Source organism: Ovis canadensis, chromosome 1 (genome assembly GCF_042477335.2).
Source record: "Ovis canadensis isolate MfBH-ARS-UI-01 breed Bighorn chromosome 1, ARS-UI_OviCan_v2, whole genome shotgun sequence".
Taxonomy (NCBI): Eukaryota; Metazoa; Chordata; class Mammalia; order Artiodactyla; family Bovidae; genus Ovis; species Ovis canadensis.
The window spans coordinates 256,346,365-256,364,805 of record NC_091245.1 but is presented as its reverse complement, the minus strand read 5'-3'; the positions used below and the strand labels follow the sequence as shown (position 1 = coordinate 256,364,805).

Here is an 18,441-nt window from a genome sequence, read left to right as displayed (position 1 = left end):
TTCTTGCATTTCAGTAGAACTAAAGTGAAAGAAGGGAATGGCACCCCACTCCAGTACTCTTGCCTGGAAAATCTCATGGATAGAGGAGCCTGGTGGGGTGCAGTCCGTGGGGTCACTAGGAGTTGGACACAACTGAGCGACTTCACTTTCACTTTTCACTTTTCTGCATTGGAGAAGGAAATGGCAACCCACTCCAGTGTTCTTGCCTGGAGAATCCCAGGGATGGGGGAGCCTGGTGGGCTGCTGTCTATGGGGTCGCACAGAGCTGGACACTACTGAAGCGACTTAGCAGCAGCAGCGGAAGAAGAACTATACAGAAAAGATCTTCATGACCCAGATAACCACGATGGTGTGATCACTCACCTAGAGCCAAACATACTGCAGTGTGAGGTCAAGTGGGCCTTAGGAAGCATCACTACAAACAAAACTAGTGGAGGTGTTAAAATTCCAGCTGAGCTATTTCAAATCCTAAAAGATGATGATGTTAAAGTGATGCACTTAGTGTGCCAGCAAATTTGGAAAACTCAGCAGTGGCCACAGGACTGGAAAAGGTCAGTTTTCATTCCAATCACAAAGAACGGTAATGCCAAAGAATGTTCAAACTACCACACAATTGGACTCATTTCACATGCTAGCAAAGTGATGCTCAAAATTCTCCAAGCCAGGCTTCAACAGTACGTGAACTGTGAACTTCCAGATGTTCAAGCTGGATTTAGAAAAGACAGGAACCAGAGATCAAATTGCCAACATCTGTTGGATTATAGAAAAAGCTAGAGAATTCCAGAAAAACATCTGCTTCATTGACTATACTAAAGCCTTTGACTGTGTGGATCACAACCAACTGTGGAAAAATTCTCAAAGAGATAGGAATACCAGACCACCTTACCTGCCTGTTGAGAAATCTGTATGCAGGTCAAGAAGCAGCAGTTAGAACTTGACATGGAACAACAGACTGGTTCCAAACTGGGAAAGGAGTATGTTAAGGCTGTATATTGTCACCCTGCTTATTTAACTTCTATGCAGAGTACATCATGGGAAATGCCGGGTTGGATGAAGCACAAGCTTAAATTAAGATTTGGGAGACTGTCTTTTTACTTTGCTTATAGTTTCCTTTGTTGTGCAGAAGCTTTTAATTTTAATTAGGTCCCATTTGTTTATTTTTGCTTTTATTTCCAGTATTCTTGGAGATGGGTCATAGAGGATCCTGCTGTGATTTATGTCAGAGAGTGTTTTGCCTATGTTCTCCTCTAGGAGTTTTAGTTTCTGGTCTTACATTTAGATCTTTAATCCATTTTGAGTTTATTTTTGTATATGGTGTTAGAAAGTGTTCTAGTTTCATTCTTTTACAAGTGATTGACCAGTTTTCCCAGCACGACTTGTTAAAGAGATTGTCTTTTCTCCATTGTATATTCTTGCCTCCTTTGTCAAAGATAAGGTGTCCACAGGTGCATGGATTTATCTCTGGGCTTTCTATTTTGTTCCATTGGTCTATATTTCTGTCTTTGTGCCAGTACCATACTCTCTTGATGACTGTGGCTTTGTAGTAGAGCCTGAAGTCAGGCAGGTTGATTCCTTCAGTTCCATTCTTCTTTCTCAAGATTGCTTTGGCTATTTGAGTTTTTTTGCATTCCATACAAATTATGAAATTATTTGTTCTAGCTCTGTGAAAAATACTGTTGGTAGCTTGATAGGGATTGCATTGAATCTATAGATTGCTTTGGGTAGTATACTCATTTTCACTATATTGATTCTTCCAATCCATGAACATGGTATATTTCTCCATCTATCAGTGTCCTCTTTGATTTCTTTCACCATGAAGCAACTGACAAAGGACTAATCTCAAAAATATACAAGCAACTAACTCCTGCAGCTCAATTCCAGAAAAATAAATGTTCCAATCAAAAAATGGGCCAAAGAAACTAAGCAGACATTTCTCCAAAGAAGACATACAGATGGCTAACAAACACATGAAAATATGCTCAACATCACTCATTATCAGAGAAATGCAAATCAAAACCACAATGAGGTGGTACATATACACAATGGAGTATTACTCAGCCATTAAAAATAATATATTTGAATCAGTTCAAATAAGGTGGATGAAACTGGAGCCTATTATACAGAGTGAAGTAAGCCAGAAAGAAAAACACCAATACAGTATACTAACACATATTTATGGAATTTAGAAAGATGGTAACAATAACCTTGTATGTGAGACAGCAAAAGAGACACAGATGTATAGAACAGTCTTTTGGACTCTGTGGGAGAGGGAGAGAGTGTGTTGATTTGGGAGAATGGCATTGAAACATGTATAATATCATTTATGAAACAAATCGCCAGTCCAGGTTCGATGTATGATACAGGAGGCTTGGGGCTGGTGCACTGGGACAACCCAGAGGGATGGTACAGGGAGGGAGGAAGAAGGGGGGTTCAGGATGGGGAACACGTGTATAGCCGTGGCGGATTCATGATGATGTATGGCAAAACCAATACAATATTGTAAAGTAATTAACCTCCAATTAAAATAAATAAATTTTTTTAAAAAGATGTGGGAGAAACATCAATAGCTCAGATATGCAGATGACACCACCCTTATAACAAAAAGTGAAGAGGAACTCAAGATCCTCTTGATGAAAGTGAAAGAGGAGAGTGGAAAAGCTAGCTTAAAACTGAACTTCAAAAAACAAAAATCATGGCATCCAGTCCCATCACTTTATGGCAAATAGGTGGAGAAACAATGGAAACAGTGACAGACTATTTTCTTGGGCTCCAAAATCACTGCAGATGGTGACTATAGCCATAAAATTAAAAGATGCTTGCTGCTTGGAAGAAAAGCTATGACAAACCTAGAGAACATATTAAAAAGCAGAGACATTACTTTGCCAACATAGGTCCATCTAGTCAAAGCTGTGATGTTTGCAGTAGTTGTATGGATATGAGAGTTGGACCATAAAGAAAGCTGAGTGCCAAAGAATTGATGCTTTTGAATGGTGGTGTTGGAAAAGACTCTTGAGAGTCCCTTGAACTGCAAGGAGATCAAACCAGTCAGTCCTAAAGGAAATCAATCCTGAATATTCATTGGAAGGACTGATGATGAAGCTGAAACTCCAATACTTTGGCCATCTCCTTCAAAGAACCTACTCACTGGAAAAGACCCTGATGCTGGGAAAGACTGAAGGCAGGAGGAGAAGGGGACGACAGAGGATGAGATGGTAGGATGGCATCACTAACTCGATGGACATGAGTTTGAGCAAGCTCTGGGAGATGGTGAAGGACAAAGAAACCTGGCATGTTGCAGTCCATGGAGCCTCAAAGAGTCGGATACAGCTAAGTAACTGCACAACAACAAAGTGATCAGGAGAAATAAGACTGTCAGTTCACACCAAAGCCAAAAGTTATAAGTGCTTCATGTTTTCCAGGTGAATTTTGTTACAGGGAGTAGTTCTAAGTTGTTCAGATCCCAAGGGCTGCAGTGGCCATGGGAGAATCACTCCTTACACACGAGTGGGATGACCCCCTCCAGAAGTCAGGGCCGTGGCCACCATTTCTTCTCTCCTACTCAAATAGGACACAGCTGGATAGAAGTCTAGAAAATGGGGCTTTTCCAGTGTATATGGTTAAGCAATAATAAAAGTAGAATAATTTCTTGGAGTCCAGAATTAGCAAAAAAGCGCTAATTAGGCAGGAGTAAGCCAGTTAAAAAAGTGGTATTTGCCGTTTTGGCTATTGTGGCACCTAGAACCAGAGGGAAGAAAATAGAGCCAAAGGCCTAGGATTCCCTCTCCTTTCCCCACCAGGAAAGCCAGGACTTCAGCAGGGTGGTCTGCTTGTCTGTTATTAGTTACTGTTGTTGTCATTTTAAATAAGCATATAACAGTAGCAGAATTGAAGAACCTGAAATGTGTAGATGTTCTGGCTTTCAGCTACCTTCGCTCCCCTGGGTAGGTGCTAGGCCCTAAAAAATGCCTCAGGTGGAGTGTGAACAAAGGGTAGAAAGAATAGGGATGTTACACAGCTCTTGTCAGGGTATCTTCAGCCCTTGAATTCAGCATTGTTGGCAAAACCCCTCTAACAGTCTGGGAAAACAGCAAGAGTGAGTTGTAATTGTTTCAGATAAAAGTTTGAACAACCTGGGAGATTCAAAAATAAATAAATAAAAGGAAGTAGTTCATTCTATAAATGATTAGAGCCAGAGAGAAGAGCTTACATTCTAAGTTATTTTCACTTTGCATTCTAAGTTATTGTCACTATGTGAGGACACTGTGTTTGAGAGCCTGAAGCTGACTGTGGCAGAAGAAAACTAGTAATCAGCTTGTTTACCTACAATTAACTTTATAATGTTAAGGATAGTAACAGCCAGGTGTCTTAAGATTCTGTGTCACTGAGAGAGTGGACATTTATGTTGGTAGATAGAGCAGCAGCATCCACAACAGCTGTATTTCTTTATTGAGATGAATCATTTTCATTTTATCTCCAAGGAAAAGAGATTTCTGCAAAGTCAAAGGGGGGAAAAAGGACATGAAGCACAAGTCCTCATTTTCCATTACTGCAGGAAACTGCTTATGAAATATATAGCATGAGCAACTGTCCCTGTCTTTTTTTTCATTAAAAAAAAAAATCCTATGAATAGATAAGTGTAAGGTCTTTTTTTCTATTTTCTGGCCAGATACTATAATGACTGGAGCGCCCTCTAGTGGCAGCTTCTCTCTTGCGCGCTCAAAATGCCTTTTAAAAACGAGGATGCTTTCGGTCCAGTTCAGTGGCTCAATCGTGTCCGACTCTTTGCCACCCCATGAATCGCAGCACGCCAGGCCTCCCTGTCCATCACCAACTACGTCCATCGAGTCAGTGATGCCATCCACCCGTTTCATCCTCTGTCGTCCCCTTCTTCTCCTGCCCCCAATCCCTCCCAGCATCAGAGTCTTTTCCAATGAGTCAACTCTTCGTGTGAGGTGGCCAAAGTACTGGAGTTTCAGCTTTAGCATCATTCCTTCCAAAGAACACCCAGGGATAATCTTCAGAATGGACTGGTTGGATCTCCTTGCAGTCCAAGGGACTCTCAAGAGTCTTCTCCAACACCACAGTTCAAAAGCATCAATTCTTCAGCACTCAGCCTTCTTCACAGTCCAACTCTAACATCCATACATGACTACTGGAAAAACCATAGCCTTAGGGCTATTTTGGGAGACTAAGCAACTAAGTATGATGGTTTGAATGACCACACTTACCTTGAAGAAGACATGTGTTTATTTTTATAATTTTTTACAAATTGTACCCTTTGCTTAGTGACCTGGATCCAACTTTAGCATATTAAGACTTTCAAGTACAAAAAACATAACAGGATTAAAACATATTGGCATATACATACACATGCTGACTTACCCCAGTAATAGGCTCTATATAATCTTGTGGGGAAAGTCAAATACAAAAGCTGCAGCATAGCAGTTAATAATTTTCCTCCTGTCCCAGTGCTCATAGGGTGGAGGTTTCTGAGCCCTCTTCTGAGTGTTTCGAACATGAACTCCTTACCAGGCTTTTGTTCCCCTGCCTCTGATCCCTCTCCCTTCCCTGTTCTGCTGCCCATTTCCTCTCTATTCTTTGACAACTGTTTCTGCTACAGTCAAGACATTTTTAGGGGAAAGAGATTGCTCCACAGCATTTCGTTTTGAGTTCCTAGATTACCAACTTTGTGACAGAACTCCTCTCAGAGTCGGTAATATTGCTCCAACTTTTGTATGCTTTACTTCCTCTTGCCTTTTCATGTCAAAGGGTCATTTGTTCATTAACATCATTTCGTCTTAAGAGCTCTGGAAGATAGTTTAGAATAGCTATGTTTACCTTCTTTCTCCAGTTTTCGTGACTTTTACTATCTCTTTTTCTGCTGGCAAATGAAGTTCACCAGCCTCTAGCACTGGCTGAACATCATAATTCATCTTTTCTTTCTGTTGCATGCTTCTAATACCAAAAGGCCATGCTTGACTTAACTTCACCCTCTCAGAATCTCTCTCATCTGGTATATCTGTGCAGTTTGTACATAGTGCTGCTATCCTTTCTTCATGAAAACAGTATTTTCCAAAGACCTCACTGCCTTTTGGTTGTGATCATCCCACTCATGTTCGAATCATAAGAGATGGTTCCACCATCAGCACCTGTTTCACTAATCTCTTTCTGAAACGTGTATTTATTTAACTTTGGGAGCCTTAAGAAGAAGAATGCTGAAGAATGATAAGGAAAATAACTTTAAAGAGTGTTCTATGACTTTAATAATCACAAATGGAATCCGTTAAGTGGATATCTGTTGGTCAGATCACAAACATTTTTTAAGAATCTTTAGTATGAAAGTCACTGTTTCTGGTGCTAAAGGAAAAAAAAAAAAAGAGCTATAACTTTGCCTGCCCTTTAGGTGCCAGAGAAATAAAAGCAATTCATGGTACAATGGCATATGTAATACACATAAACTAAATATAACACAAAGATCAGTAAGGGATTTAGTTATCAGAGAAAGCTTTTTGAAAGAGGTGAGTTATTAGCTGAACCTTAAAGAATAACCTGTATTCAGATAGCAAAGTTGGGAGAGGTGGTTTTCTAGGAGAGATAAACAGCATGAGAAACAGCACTAAGGCAAGAATGCACACGGCACACTCAGAGCAGAATGGCTCAGGCCGGCTGCCCAGAGTGGACGTTTCAGTTTAGCAAAGTGGTAAGATAGGCATACTGGCTCTAGCCTAATTAAAGAGGGCCTTAAATGCCAACCTTAGATATCTAGATTTCTTCATATAAGTGGTAGAAAACTGTTGAACATTTTTGGAAAAGGGAATTATATAATCAAAGAATGTTTTAGAATGATGAATTATCTGTGATGTGAGGTTGGATGGACACTGAAACCTGTTTTGACCTTCTTCCCTTCTGAAAGTCTCAGCATGAAATAAAAAGACCCTGGGCTTAATGGTAAACTGGAAATAGGAAGGAAGAAATGGTTGTTTAAAATATGTTCCCATCCTATATTCCAAGCACCTAGTGGTCCACGCTAGAAACCTGGAATTCATCATGGACTTTCCCCACTTTTATCCCTCCACACGAATCAACTATCATGTCCTTTCATTTTCAGCTCTCACGCTGCCAGTATTATTGCTCAAGCCCTTAGACAAACTTCTGCCTGGTATTTATGAAAAACACATCTGATCATGTTCCCTGTCCAAGTTAAAATTTTTCTGTGAGTAGGCGGAACTCCAGGCTTCTTGACCTGGACTTGACCTGGACCTGAATGTGAAAGGGTCTCTAGGATCTGATCCTAATGCTCATGTCCCCTTCCCTTTCCACCTCCAGTGCTTGCAGTTGCCCAAATAATTTGTGCAATCTCATACCAGGCATTTGTATATGCAGCCCTCTTGATCCACAGCAGCCCCTTTTCCATTTCACAACTCTTCAGGGAATTTCACTGGCCATCCTGTGTCCTTCCATGACACCCTGAATTTATTATTTCTCTAATAAGATTATCCAGGAGTATGATCTTATTGGTGTCTCTCTCTCACTAGACTGTAAGCTCCTTACAGGGCACAAAACCATGTCTTATTTTCTTTGTATTCCAAATATACACAAGGCCAGACACAGTATCTGGCACACAATTAGCATTCAATAAATGATTAAGGAAGAAAAGCAAGAAAGTTTGGAGACTAACTGGATGTGGAGAATAAGGAAGAGAAATAAGTTTGAAATGACTTCAAATTTTCCAGCCCAAATAACTTGGAGTGGTACCACCATTAACAAAAATAGACATCCATGAAAAGAACTGACTTTGAGAAGAAGATTCTAAATTTGGTTTTCACTATTTTGACTTTGCTATGTGAGTATAGCATCCAAATGGAAATGTCCAGCAATTAGCTGGAGATGAGGAATTCTTAGAGCTTTAAGATTTAATAGGGGCTTCAGTTTTTCTTAAGCCTGGTCCTTCAAAGTCTCATTTCAAAAGCCCCGTCAGGTTGGTCCTGAATGTCTGCAAACCTGGACAAACAGAAGTTCATGTCTTACGTGGTATGTGGTAGTCCATCAGATGTATTCCCTCTTTGTAGGCAGCTCTGGAGTTCTGGTTCCAGATACTCTGAGCTAACCTGAGTGGACCTTCTTCACGTGTATTTTTACCTGCATTAGTTCAGTTGACTTGGTGGTCTCAGAAGCATTCTACAGAAATAATATACCATCTTGTTGAGCTTTTATTAAGAAGGCCCTTGAACAAAATCAGCAGCGTGGAATTTTTTCCTTTTTTTAATCATTTTAAAAGAAAGCACTTGATTCTTGACCTAAATGGCCTTCAGACCAGACTGAAATTCCCAACTATTGATGTTGTGGTCACTGTTCACAGTAGCCAATCTTCCTAAGCAGTCATTTCTTTTCTAGGTTGCTGAGTAACCATCATGATGATGCCTCTAAGTTTATCTGTCTTCTTGCAAAGCCCAGCTGCAGCTCTCTAGAACAGGATGATTTTATTCCTTTACTTCAGGTAATTTTCATTTCCTTTTAAAATGGGTTTTATTTTTAGAGTTTCAGAAGCTTTTAAAATCTTTTCAACTGTAAGATACGTCAATTGAGATATACTAATTTAGAGATTAGATTTCTAGACGAGTGGTTTCCAAGATTATTTTAGCAGCAAAATCCTTTTGTTAAGTAAAAATTGATACAGATAATAGCATAAACAGATAGTATAAAACAGATAATCATATATATATTATAGCCCAGATGAAACAGGGCTACTCCCACTGAAGCAGAAGAGAGAGGCCTTACTTAGGCTCCCCCTGTGCCCACCCACAGCAATCACAGAAGCACCTCCTGAAATCAGGCATTTGGCCTAGCTAATCAAGTTGACCTTCATTAAGGTTAAAGAGAAAGAGATCTCCAACAGAAAGAGCCCAGTGGGGGAATATTTATATCCAGGCCTTCTGATGAGAATCAGTTGCATGCCAATATTGAATCTGTTTTTATTACAGCATTCTTCATAGCTTGATACATTGCTTGTTAATGTATTCCATATCTAAATATTACATTTTCCTAAGTAGTTCACAAATTCCTTGAAGCTGAGGTCTGCCTTTCATTTCTGTTGAATGAACATCATTTTTTGAGTTGTTCTAGTAAATCCTTGTTGACTGTTACTGAGGATGCCTAAAAAAGGGCAGAAAGATACATGGACATACTTTAGGTTTTTTTAAGTTGTATTTGTGGCTACCATCTTTTTTTTTTTTCTTTTAGATTTTTGAATTGCAACATATACACACATGAAAACACACTAATCATGATGCATCAATTAATTTTCACAATGTGAGCACTTCTGTGTAACTAGCATGCAGATGAAGAAACCAAACATTACCAGCACCCCCAAACTCTTCATGCTCCCTGCCAGTCCCTGCCACCGCAGGGGAACCACTGCCCTAACTTCTAATGCTGTATGACAGATTCTAATTGTTGGAACAGTTTTACATGTTCAGAAAATGAAGTTTGGATGTGACTTATTTTATGTGCAGGGGTTTTGAGCTTATTTTAATCTGCATGGATAGCTTTGATTATTCTTAAACTCTTGTGCGATATGCTTTTGTTCCCCTTTAAAAAGTATTCATGGGAATGAAGATTGTTAAGTTTTTCACACTTAATCAAGACCGTCATGTATAAAACCCAATGTTATGTATTGCTATTTATGTTTTCTGTAAATTCTTCAGCCACCTCTCCCCCTCACCCACTCATCCATTCCCAGCCCTACTCTGTCTCCTATAAACTGCATCTTTTTTACTTCATTTGCTGATTAGCTTCAGGTTGGTCTGGCCAGTGGATCGCACTGCCAGGAGGTGGGAGGGCAGAGAAGAAAGAAGTTAGCATGTCTTCCCAGCTGTTTGCTGCAGCATACTGATTGTATGTTTCTCTATAATTCAGCTAATGCTGCAAGGCCCCTTCTCCACAGCTGTGGTGCTTACTGGGCTCCTGTTGGTCTCTTCCTCTCTGGTCCCTTGGCCCTAGGGATTGTAACAGTATCTTTCTGCTGCTCATCCCTGGCACCTCCCATTCCCTTGTTTGTTCCCTTACCCACAACTCTTCACTTAGTTGCTTCATGAAAGATTCATATGGGAGAAGTCTTTTTCCTGTGGGGACTACCCTGACTGAGTTTTATCAGAAGCTTTAATAAAAGCTTTGACAGGAATATAAACTAAGCTATGCCAAGAGAATTATGAACAAACAACAAAATTAGTGGACATTTTTACTTCCTTCCCTTAAATATAAGAGTTTTTATATGAAAAGTGGATATGTGGAGTCTGCTTATAAAAGAGGACAGACTGCTACCCCTCTCATTCTTTTCCAGACTCCTCTGAAGATAAATATTGATATGTTAAAAGGAATAAACCAGTGAAAGTGAGTGGAATGTCAGAGAGGAACAGAGGAGGAAAAAAATCAGTGTACAGGAGGTCTAGTATTTCTTGAAGATAGAAAGTGGACGAGATAGAAAGCAAACGAGACCACAGCCCAGAGCAAGGGGCTGTGGGAGAAGTGAGCTGCAATGGAGAAGTGAGCTACTCTATTCCATTCTGCTCAATAGGATCTCCCAGGGAGGCTATGAACTCAGAGTTGGCAGAGCTGATGTGAAGTACTAGGAATGGGGAATCACTGAAGGCTGGGGTACAGAGCAGTTGACCATTTGACTGCTTACCTGGTTCCCAAATATAAAGTGCAGCCGGACTGCACTTGGAGCAGGCTAAGACAAATTTTAGTAGAGGAATATCCTAGATAGTGTCTGGCCAGTACTTGTCAAAATTATCAAGGTCGTAAGAAACAAGGGAAGTCCAAAAAACTGTCTAAGCTAAAAGGAGCCTAAGGAGGCACAACAACTAAATGTAATATGAGATGCTAGAACAGAAGAAAAGACATTAGGTAGCAACTAAGGAAACATGAATTAAGTATAGCCTTGAATAATACTAATAATAATGTATCAATATTGGGTTATTAATTATAACAAATGCTAATGTAAGATATTAATAATTAGAGACCTGGGTGCAGATATATGGGAACTTGACACATCTTCTCAACTCGTCTGTAAGGCTAAAACTGTTCTTAAAAAGTCTTTTTTAAAAAAATAATTACTATATTCAGAGAGATTATATAAGACAAGAATAGATGCTGACACAAGAAAGAGCTGTGCGAATTTTAACATGTAAGTGCCAAATTTTTAAATTTCAGCATAAGGCCTGGCAACTAAAGTTAAGGATGTCTCTGGGGCACGCGAATGCACACATGTTAGAGAGAGAGAGAAGTGACGGCATAAAGGACCAATTCAAGAATTTCAACATCTCACTAACTGGAATCTAGGGGAGAAAGAAGGGGGGAAATGGAAAGAAGGAAATCGTCAAAGAAGTAATATAGAATCATCAAATAAATAATACAAGATGGAGAGAATTGAAAAGACAGGAGTGATAGGATGGGTCCAAAGAGCAGAAACCCAGTGGGACTCCTTCAGATTCCTGTTTACTTTCTTGGGGAAACACATCGTGCCTGTGTGGCCATCACATGATCAAAAACAGAATATGGCCCTCCAACCCAGCTCTCATGTTCCCTCCAGTCACTGCTCACAGAACCAGAATATTCAGAATATAAGTCTTTTGGTTGAAAGGAGCCTCTGAGTGGCAAACACAATGAATTAAAAAAAGACATACATAAACAAGTCCTCTTGAAATTTTAGAAAGCCACCAAAATCCTCCAGAGAGAAAAACCAGGTCACCGTAATAGGAATAAGAATTGGGATGGTATTACATTCTCATTGGCAACCCTGGGGAAATGGATTTGAACTCAGATTTCTATATCCTACCAAGCTGTAGATCAGATATGAGTTTAGAATAAAGACATTTAAAAACTCAGAAAGTTTATCTCCTGTTTTCTTGGAGAGTTACTTGAGTATATACTATAGCAAATTAAATAAACCAAGAAGAAGAAATGCATGAGATCCAGGAAACAATGGATTCACTTAAGAGAATCAGTGAAATAAAGTCCCAGGTTGGCAACTGAAGAGCAGCCACTGCAGAATAGAGAAGACAGGGGATTTCTCTGGGAAGGAGCTAGGAGGGGAGGAGTGAGTCCATGCAATAGTTTTTATATTTAAGAACAGGGGAACTGGAGAGTATGATGAAGATGCAGCATTATGTGTCATAATGCTGAAGAAAGGCAATTAGAAACTCTTAAGAAAAATGAAAAAACTCTGAAGTCATGTATAAATATGATGCAAACTAAAATATGACAGGATTATGAACAACTGGTGGGAAGTAAGAAAAGGAAGTTCAAAGGACCCCAGTAAAGCCTCATCTGCAGTTCAGTTCAGTCGCTCACTTGTGTCTGCCTCTTTGCGACCCCATGGACTACAGCACGCCAGGCCTCCCTGTCCATCACCAACTCCTAGAGTTATTCAAACTCATATCCATTGAATCAGTGATGCCATCCAACCATCTTATCCTCTGTTGTCCCCTCCTCCTCCCACCTTCAATCTTTCCCAGCATCAGGGTCTTTTCCAATGAATCAGTTCTTCACATGAGGTAGCTAAAGTATTGGAGTTTCAACTTCAGCGTCCATCCTTCCAATGAATATTCAGGACTGATTTCCTTTAGGATGCCTCACCTTAAAAAAAGAAGAAACGGAAGTTCATTTAACTTCAGTACCCAGAATAGTCTCCTTTGAATGCCCAAGGGACATGATATTGGACCAGTAAGAAATGATATGCACAAAAAAAAAAAAAAAGAAATGATATGCATTCCTGGTATGCTGCTTAACTGGTATTCAACAGTATTTAGAGTCAAAATGTTGTAAAATATTTTAATGTATAACACCTAAAGTCATCCTATGAATAAACTGAAGAAAATTTTGTTATGGTTGCAGAACAGTATTTAAGCAACCTGAACAATGTAGAAGCAAAATATTGCCAAAATTTGAAGGAGAAAAAGAGAAAATAAAGTTAGAAGTGCTATTGTCATCATCCTATAAATAGAACTTAAGGCACTAAGATGAAATGGGGTGAAGATTAAATGTATAAATAGATTATTTCTCATTTATAGATATAACCAATATAAAAACTAAAAATCATAACCACTGGGTAAAGGGGAGTAAAGTGGGCCAGTATAAATGAGCTAAATCCTCATCTTCCCTAGCAAAGAATCATAAATATTGTTATGCAGAGTACATCATGAGAAACGCTGGACTGGAAGAAACACAAGCTGGAATCAAGATTGCCGGGAGAAATATCAATAACTTCAGATATGCAGATGATACCACCCTTATGGCAGAAACTGAAGAGGAGCTAAAAAACCTCCTGATGAAAGTGAAAGAGAAGAGCGAAAAAGTTGGCTTAAAGCTCAACATTCAGAAAACGAAGATCATGGCATCTGGTCCCATCACTTCATGGGAAATAGATGGGGAAACAGTGGAAACAGTGGCAGACTTTATTTTTGGGGGCTCCAAAATCACTGCAGATGGTGACTGCAGCCATGAAATTAAAAGACGCTTACTCCTTGGAAGAAAAGTTATGACCAACCTAGATAGTATATTCAAAAGCAGAGACATTACTTTGCCGACTAAGGTCCGTTTAGTCAAGGCTATGGTTTTTCCTGTGGTCATGTATGGATGTGAGAGTTGGACTGTGAAGAAGGCTGAGCGCCGAAGAATTGATGCTTTTAAACTGTAGTGTTGGAGAAGACTCTTGAGAGTCCCTTGGACTGCAAGGAAATCCAGCCAGTCCATTTGGAAGGAGATCAGCCCTGGGATTTCTTTGGAAGGAATGATAACTAAAGCTGAAGCTCCAGTACTTTGGACACCTCATGCGAAGAGTTGATTCATTGGAAAAGACTGATGCTGGGAGGGATTGGGGGCAGGAGGAGAAGGGGATGACCGAGGATGAGATGGCTGGATGGCATCGCGGACTCGATGGACGTGAGTCTGAGTGAACTTCGGGAGATGGTGATGGACAGGGATACCTGGCGTGCTGCAATTCATGGGGTCACAAAGAGTCGGACATGACTGAGCAACTGAACTGAACTGAAAGTTGATAAAGCTATAAAGAAAAGTAATTGTAACATAGTATTTCATTACACTTAAATAATTTATGTTTATTATAAATTTATGTTTAATTATAGAGGTAAACAGCAAAAGAAATAAAAACATAAGTGATTCAAAAGAAGTAGGGCTAAAGGTCCATGGATTGGGTAGGTTGGCAGAATGGTTCTTTCCATCATATATTTTTATATACTCCTTGATTTTATACCATATATATATATAATTTTTTTTAATTTTTATTATGGAGAATTTTGAGTACCTACAAATGCAGAGTGATCTATGAACCTCCATATACCCATTGCTCACCTCCAGTAATGATCAAAACCTAAAGAGACAGAGAATTCAAAAAACAGTAGCATTTTTAGTAAATTGAAATCTTGCTAAGGGGAAAACATTAACAAAATAGACCAACAATTAGCTAATTTCATTAAGAAAAAGGAGAGAGCACTAATACACAAAATAAGAAATGACAAGGAGGAACAGAAATTTTCAAAAATCATAAAAGACTGTTTTTGCAGACTTCATATTTATTTGGAAATAAAATTGAAAACCTAGCTGGAATGGATAATTTCCTAGGAAACTGATGCTGCTGCTAAGTTGTTTCAGTCGTGTCCGACTCTGTGCAACCTCATAGACAGCAGCCCACCAGGCTCCCCCATCCCTGGGATTCTCCAGGCAAGAACACTGGAGTGGGTTGCCACTTCCTTCTCCAGTGCATGAAAGTGAAAAGTGAAAGTCATATCCGACTCATAGCAACCCCATGGACTGCAGCCTACCAGGCTCCTCCATCCATGGGATTTTCCAGGCAAAAGTACTGGAGTGGGGTGCCATTGCCTCCTCTGTCCTAGGAAACTATATCTGACCAAAATTCACCCCATTTTATTTAAAAAGATTAATTAAGTAATTTCCTTGGAAGAAATAGAGATCTTTATTAAGGAACTATCCCACAAAAAGCAACAGGCCCAGGTAGTTTCAGGGGAATTCTATAAAACCCTCAAAGATCAGAGAGTCCTAATGCTCAGTAAATTATTCCAGAGAATTGAAAAGGAAGGAAAATTCCATAGCTCTTCAATGAAATAACTATTAAACTGATACGTAAACCAAGTAAAGACAGTACAAAAAAGAAAACTGCAAATGAACCTAATTCATGATTAATGATAAAAAGTAACAAAATATTACCAAGCAGATGCACATAACCTGGTGGGATTTATTCCAGGAAGTCAAAATTGGTTTGAAATTAAGATCTTTATTAATATCACATATTGTATCTAAGAGAAAAATCATGATTGTCTCAACAGATGCTGAAATAACTTTGGACAAAATTTTAACAACCATTCATAAAAATGCTCAAGGGACTTCCCTGGCAGTCCAATAGTTAAGGCTCAATGCTTCCCCTGCAGAGGTCACAACAGGTTCAATACCTGGTTAGGGAACTGTTAATAAGATCCCACATGCCATATAGCACAGCCAAAAAAAAAAACCTGCTCAAGAAAATAGGTATTTGAGATACTTTCTTAACATTGTTACAATGTATATACCTAATGCTAAAGCCAGTGTGTTATTTAATAAGGAAATATTAAAGGCCTTTCTATTAAGATCAGAAACAGGGCAAGGATGCCACTGTCTCCAGTACTGTACAACATTGTACTCGAGTAATTATACACGAGAAAACAATTAGAGGCATAAGAATGTCTGGAGACAGTGTTCATTGGCTATAGTAAGTGAAAGTTGCTCTGTTGTGTCCAACTCTTTGCGGACACAGACTATACAGTCCATGGAATTCTCCAGGCCAGGATACTGGAGTGGGTAGCCTTTCCCTTCTCCAGAGGATCTTCCCAACCCAGGGATTGATCCCAGGTCTCCTGCATTGTAGGTGGATTCTTTACCAACTGAGCTGAAGCCCTGCTTCAATACAAAATTAAAAGTTTTTTAAAAAAAGAATGGTTGAAGAAGTATCTATTCATAAATGGCATGACAGTAAACCTGGAAATTCAAGAGAATCAGTGATAAAACTCAAACAATAAAAGAATTCAGTAAAATAGTAGGAAATAAAATTAACATACAAAATCAACAGATCTTCTATTTATTACCAAAATGGAGTAACTGGGACTGGATTTGCCTTGCCATTTGAAACAACAAAAAACATCAGGCAAGAAATACAAAACAGTGGTTTTTAAGATGCCAGACATCTGGCAACAAAAGATAAGAGTGATTCCTGAGAAACAGAAAACAAACAAGGTTAGCCTTATAATTTCCTTGAGAGAGTTTCCAAGCCACAGTGTATTGATGGGGACCCTAAGCGGAGTTCAGCAAACTCCCTAAGTTTAGGAGAGTTGAGAATTTGGAAGGAAAGGTAGCTAGAATTCTCAAGGCAGAGCACCAAAGAGGAAAGAAGTCCACAGAGAGAAAACTCCAGAGATCTTCAAAACTCCTCCATGAGTATCCAGCAGATATATATGAGGATAGTAACCAAAGGTGAAGAAGTGAAGTGAAAGTTGCTCAGTCATGTCTGACTCTTTGCAGTCGAAATTGGGACAGTATCTGTGGGTCACACAGAGCCAAGAATAGTATCTGACCCTACCACCCAGACTGGAAAACTTCATAAGACGTAGCACTTTGAGTAGTCATAGGAGTCTTGCCTCAGTTGTTATTTAGTCACTAAGTTGAGTCTGACTATTTTGCAACCCCATGGACTGTAGCCTACCAGGTTCCTCTGTTCATGAGACTTCCCAGGCAAGAATACTAGAGTGGGTTGCCATTTCCTTCTCCAGGATATCTTCCCAACCCAGGGATCGTACCTATGTCTCCGGTATTGGCAGATGGATTCTTTACCCCTGAGTCATCAGGTAATCCCTCTTGCCTCAGTAGTGAAAGTGAAAGTGAACTCGCTCAGTCGTGTCTGACTCTTTACGACCGCATGGACCGTAGCCTACCAGGCTTTTCTGTCCATGGGTTTTTCCAGACAAGAGTACCAGAGTGGGTTGCATTTCCTTCTCCAGGGGATCTTCCTGACTCAGGGATCAAACCCAGGTCTCCCACATTGCAGGCAGACCTCTGAGCCGCCTGCCTCAGTAGCAGGGGAGAATAATTAGCACCAGAATAGACAGCGCTGGGTCCTGTCTAACAGATCAGGAAAGCACAGTCTAGAAGGATGAAAGGTTTTTCAGTGACTCAATAGCATCCCAGAACATAAAATATGTATTCTATTCAGAAGCTTAGAATAAGAATATAAAAATATCCAACCCTCAAAAAGACAAAATTCAAAATGGCTGGGGTCATCAGGCATGCCAGGAAACAGAAGAATACAATTGACGATTAGGAGAAAAACCAATCAATTGAAACTGACTTGGAACTGACATAGATTTTAAAATTAGCTAATAAGTATATTAAAATAAATATCAAAACTGAACACTTTTTTAAAGACCCAAATTGAACTTATAGAGATGAAAACTAAGGTATGTGGAGTGAAAGATATACCAGATTGGGTTGACAGCAGATTAAATATTGCAAATGAAATGAACAGTGAACTTGAAGACATAGAATAGAAACTACCCAAAATGAGACACAGAGACATAAAAAAAGAATTAAAGGAAAATGAAAAGAGCATCAGTGAGCTGTGGGACCTGGCTTCAAGCAACCTAACATAAATGGAAGAAAGGATGCTGTAAAATATTTGTCAAGTCTTAGCCCAAGGTTCCTGGGACAGAGCTTCTAAAGCCTTGGAATTTCGTGAATGATAAGTATCTGTGTTCTTCATGGTGGGCTCCTGGGACCATACCTGCATTTATACTAATGAGGTGACTCATCATGAGCCCCAGTATAGTTCTAGGATGAGAACCTGCCATGCTAGAAGGGCAACCACATGAATAGAGGTTGAAGCTTTCAGCCAGGTGATAACCTGAGATCAGATTATCAGCCTGATCTCCAAAAAAAGGAGGAAGCATGGAGACTGAATCCAGCCATATGGCCAATGATTCAATTAGTCATGTCTATATAATGAAACCCAGTTAAAAACTCTGGACACTGAAGCACAATTGAGCTCCCCTAGTTAATGATACACAGTGATGTGCTGAAAGGGTGACTTGTCTTGGGGACACAAAAGCTCCATGTTTCAGACTTTCCCAGACCTTGCCCTGTGCATCTCTTACTTGGCTTGTCCTGATTTGTATTCTTTATAATAGAATAGAAATCATAATATAGTACTTTCCTTGGTTCTGTGTATAGTGTTTGCCCAGTTCTGTCATTTGGGAAAGTTGTTGAACCTCAGAGGATAATGGAAACCCCCAAATTTATAACTAGTTAGTTAGAAGTGTGGGTAGCCTGGGAACCCCAGAGTTATGGCTGGTGTCTGAAGTAAGACGAGTCTTGTTTAGGACT

General features: G+C 39.6%; 1 protein-coding gene across 5 annotated transcripts in view; it reads left to right on the top strand.

The window, feature by feature from the left end:
* The window catches only part of PPP2R3A (protein phosphatase 2 regulatory subunit B''alpha), a 239,841-nt gene that overhangs the window by 100,781 nt on the left and 120,619 nt on the right, over nucleotides 1-18,441 (top strand). For all 5 annotated transcript variants that reach the window (XM_069564768.1, XM_069564765.1, XM_069564769.1 and 2 more), the window contains one exon: nucleotides 8,395-8,497. In XM_069564768.1, the coding sequence (XP_069420869.1) occupies nucleotides 8,395-8,497 (103 nt within the window). The remainder of the gene's footprint in view (nucleotides 1-8,394; nucleotides 8,498-18,441) is intronic.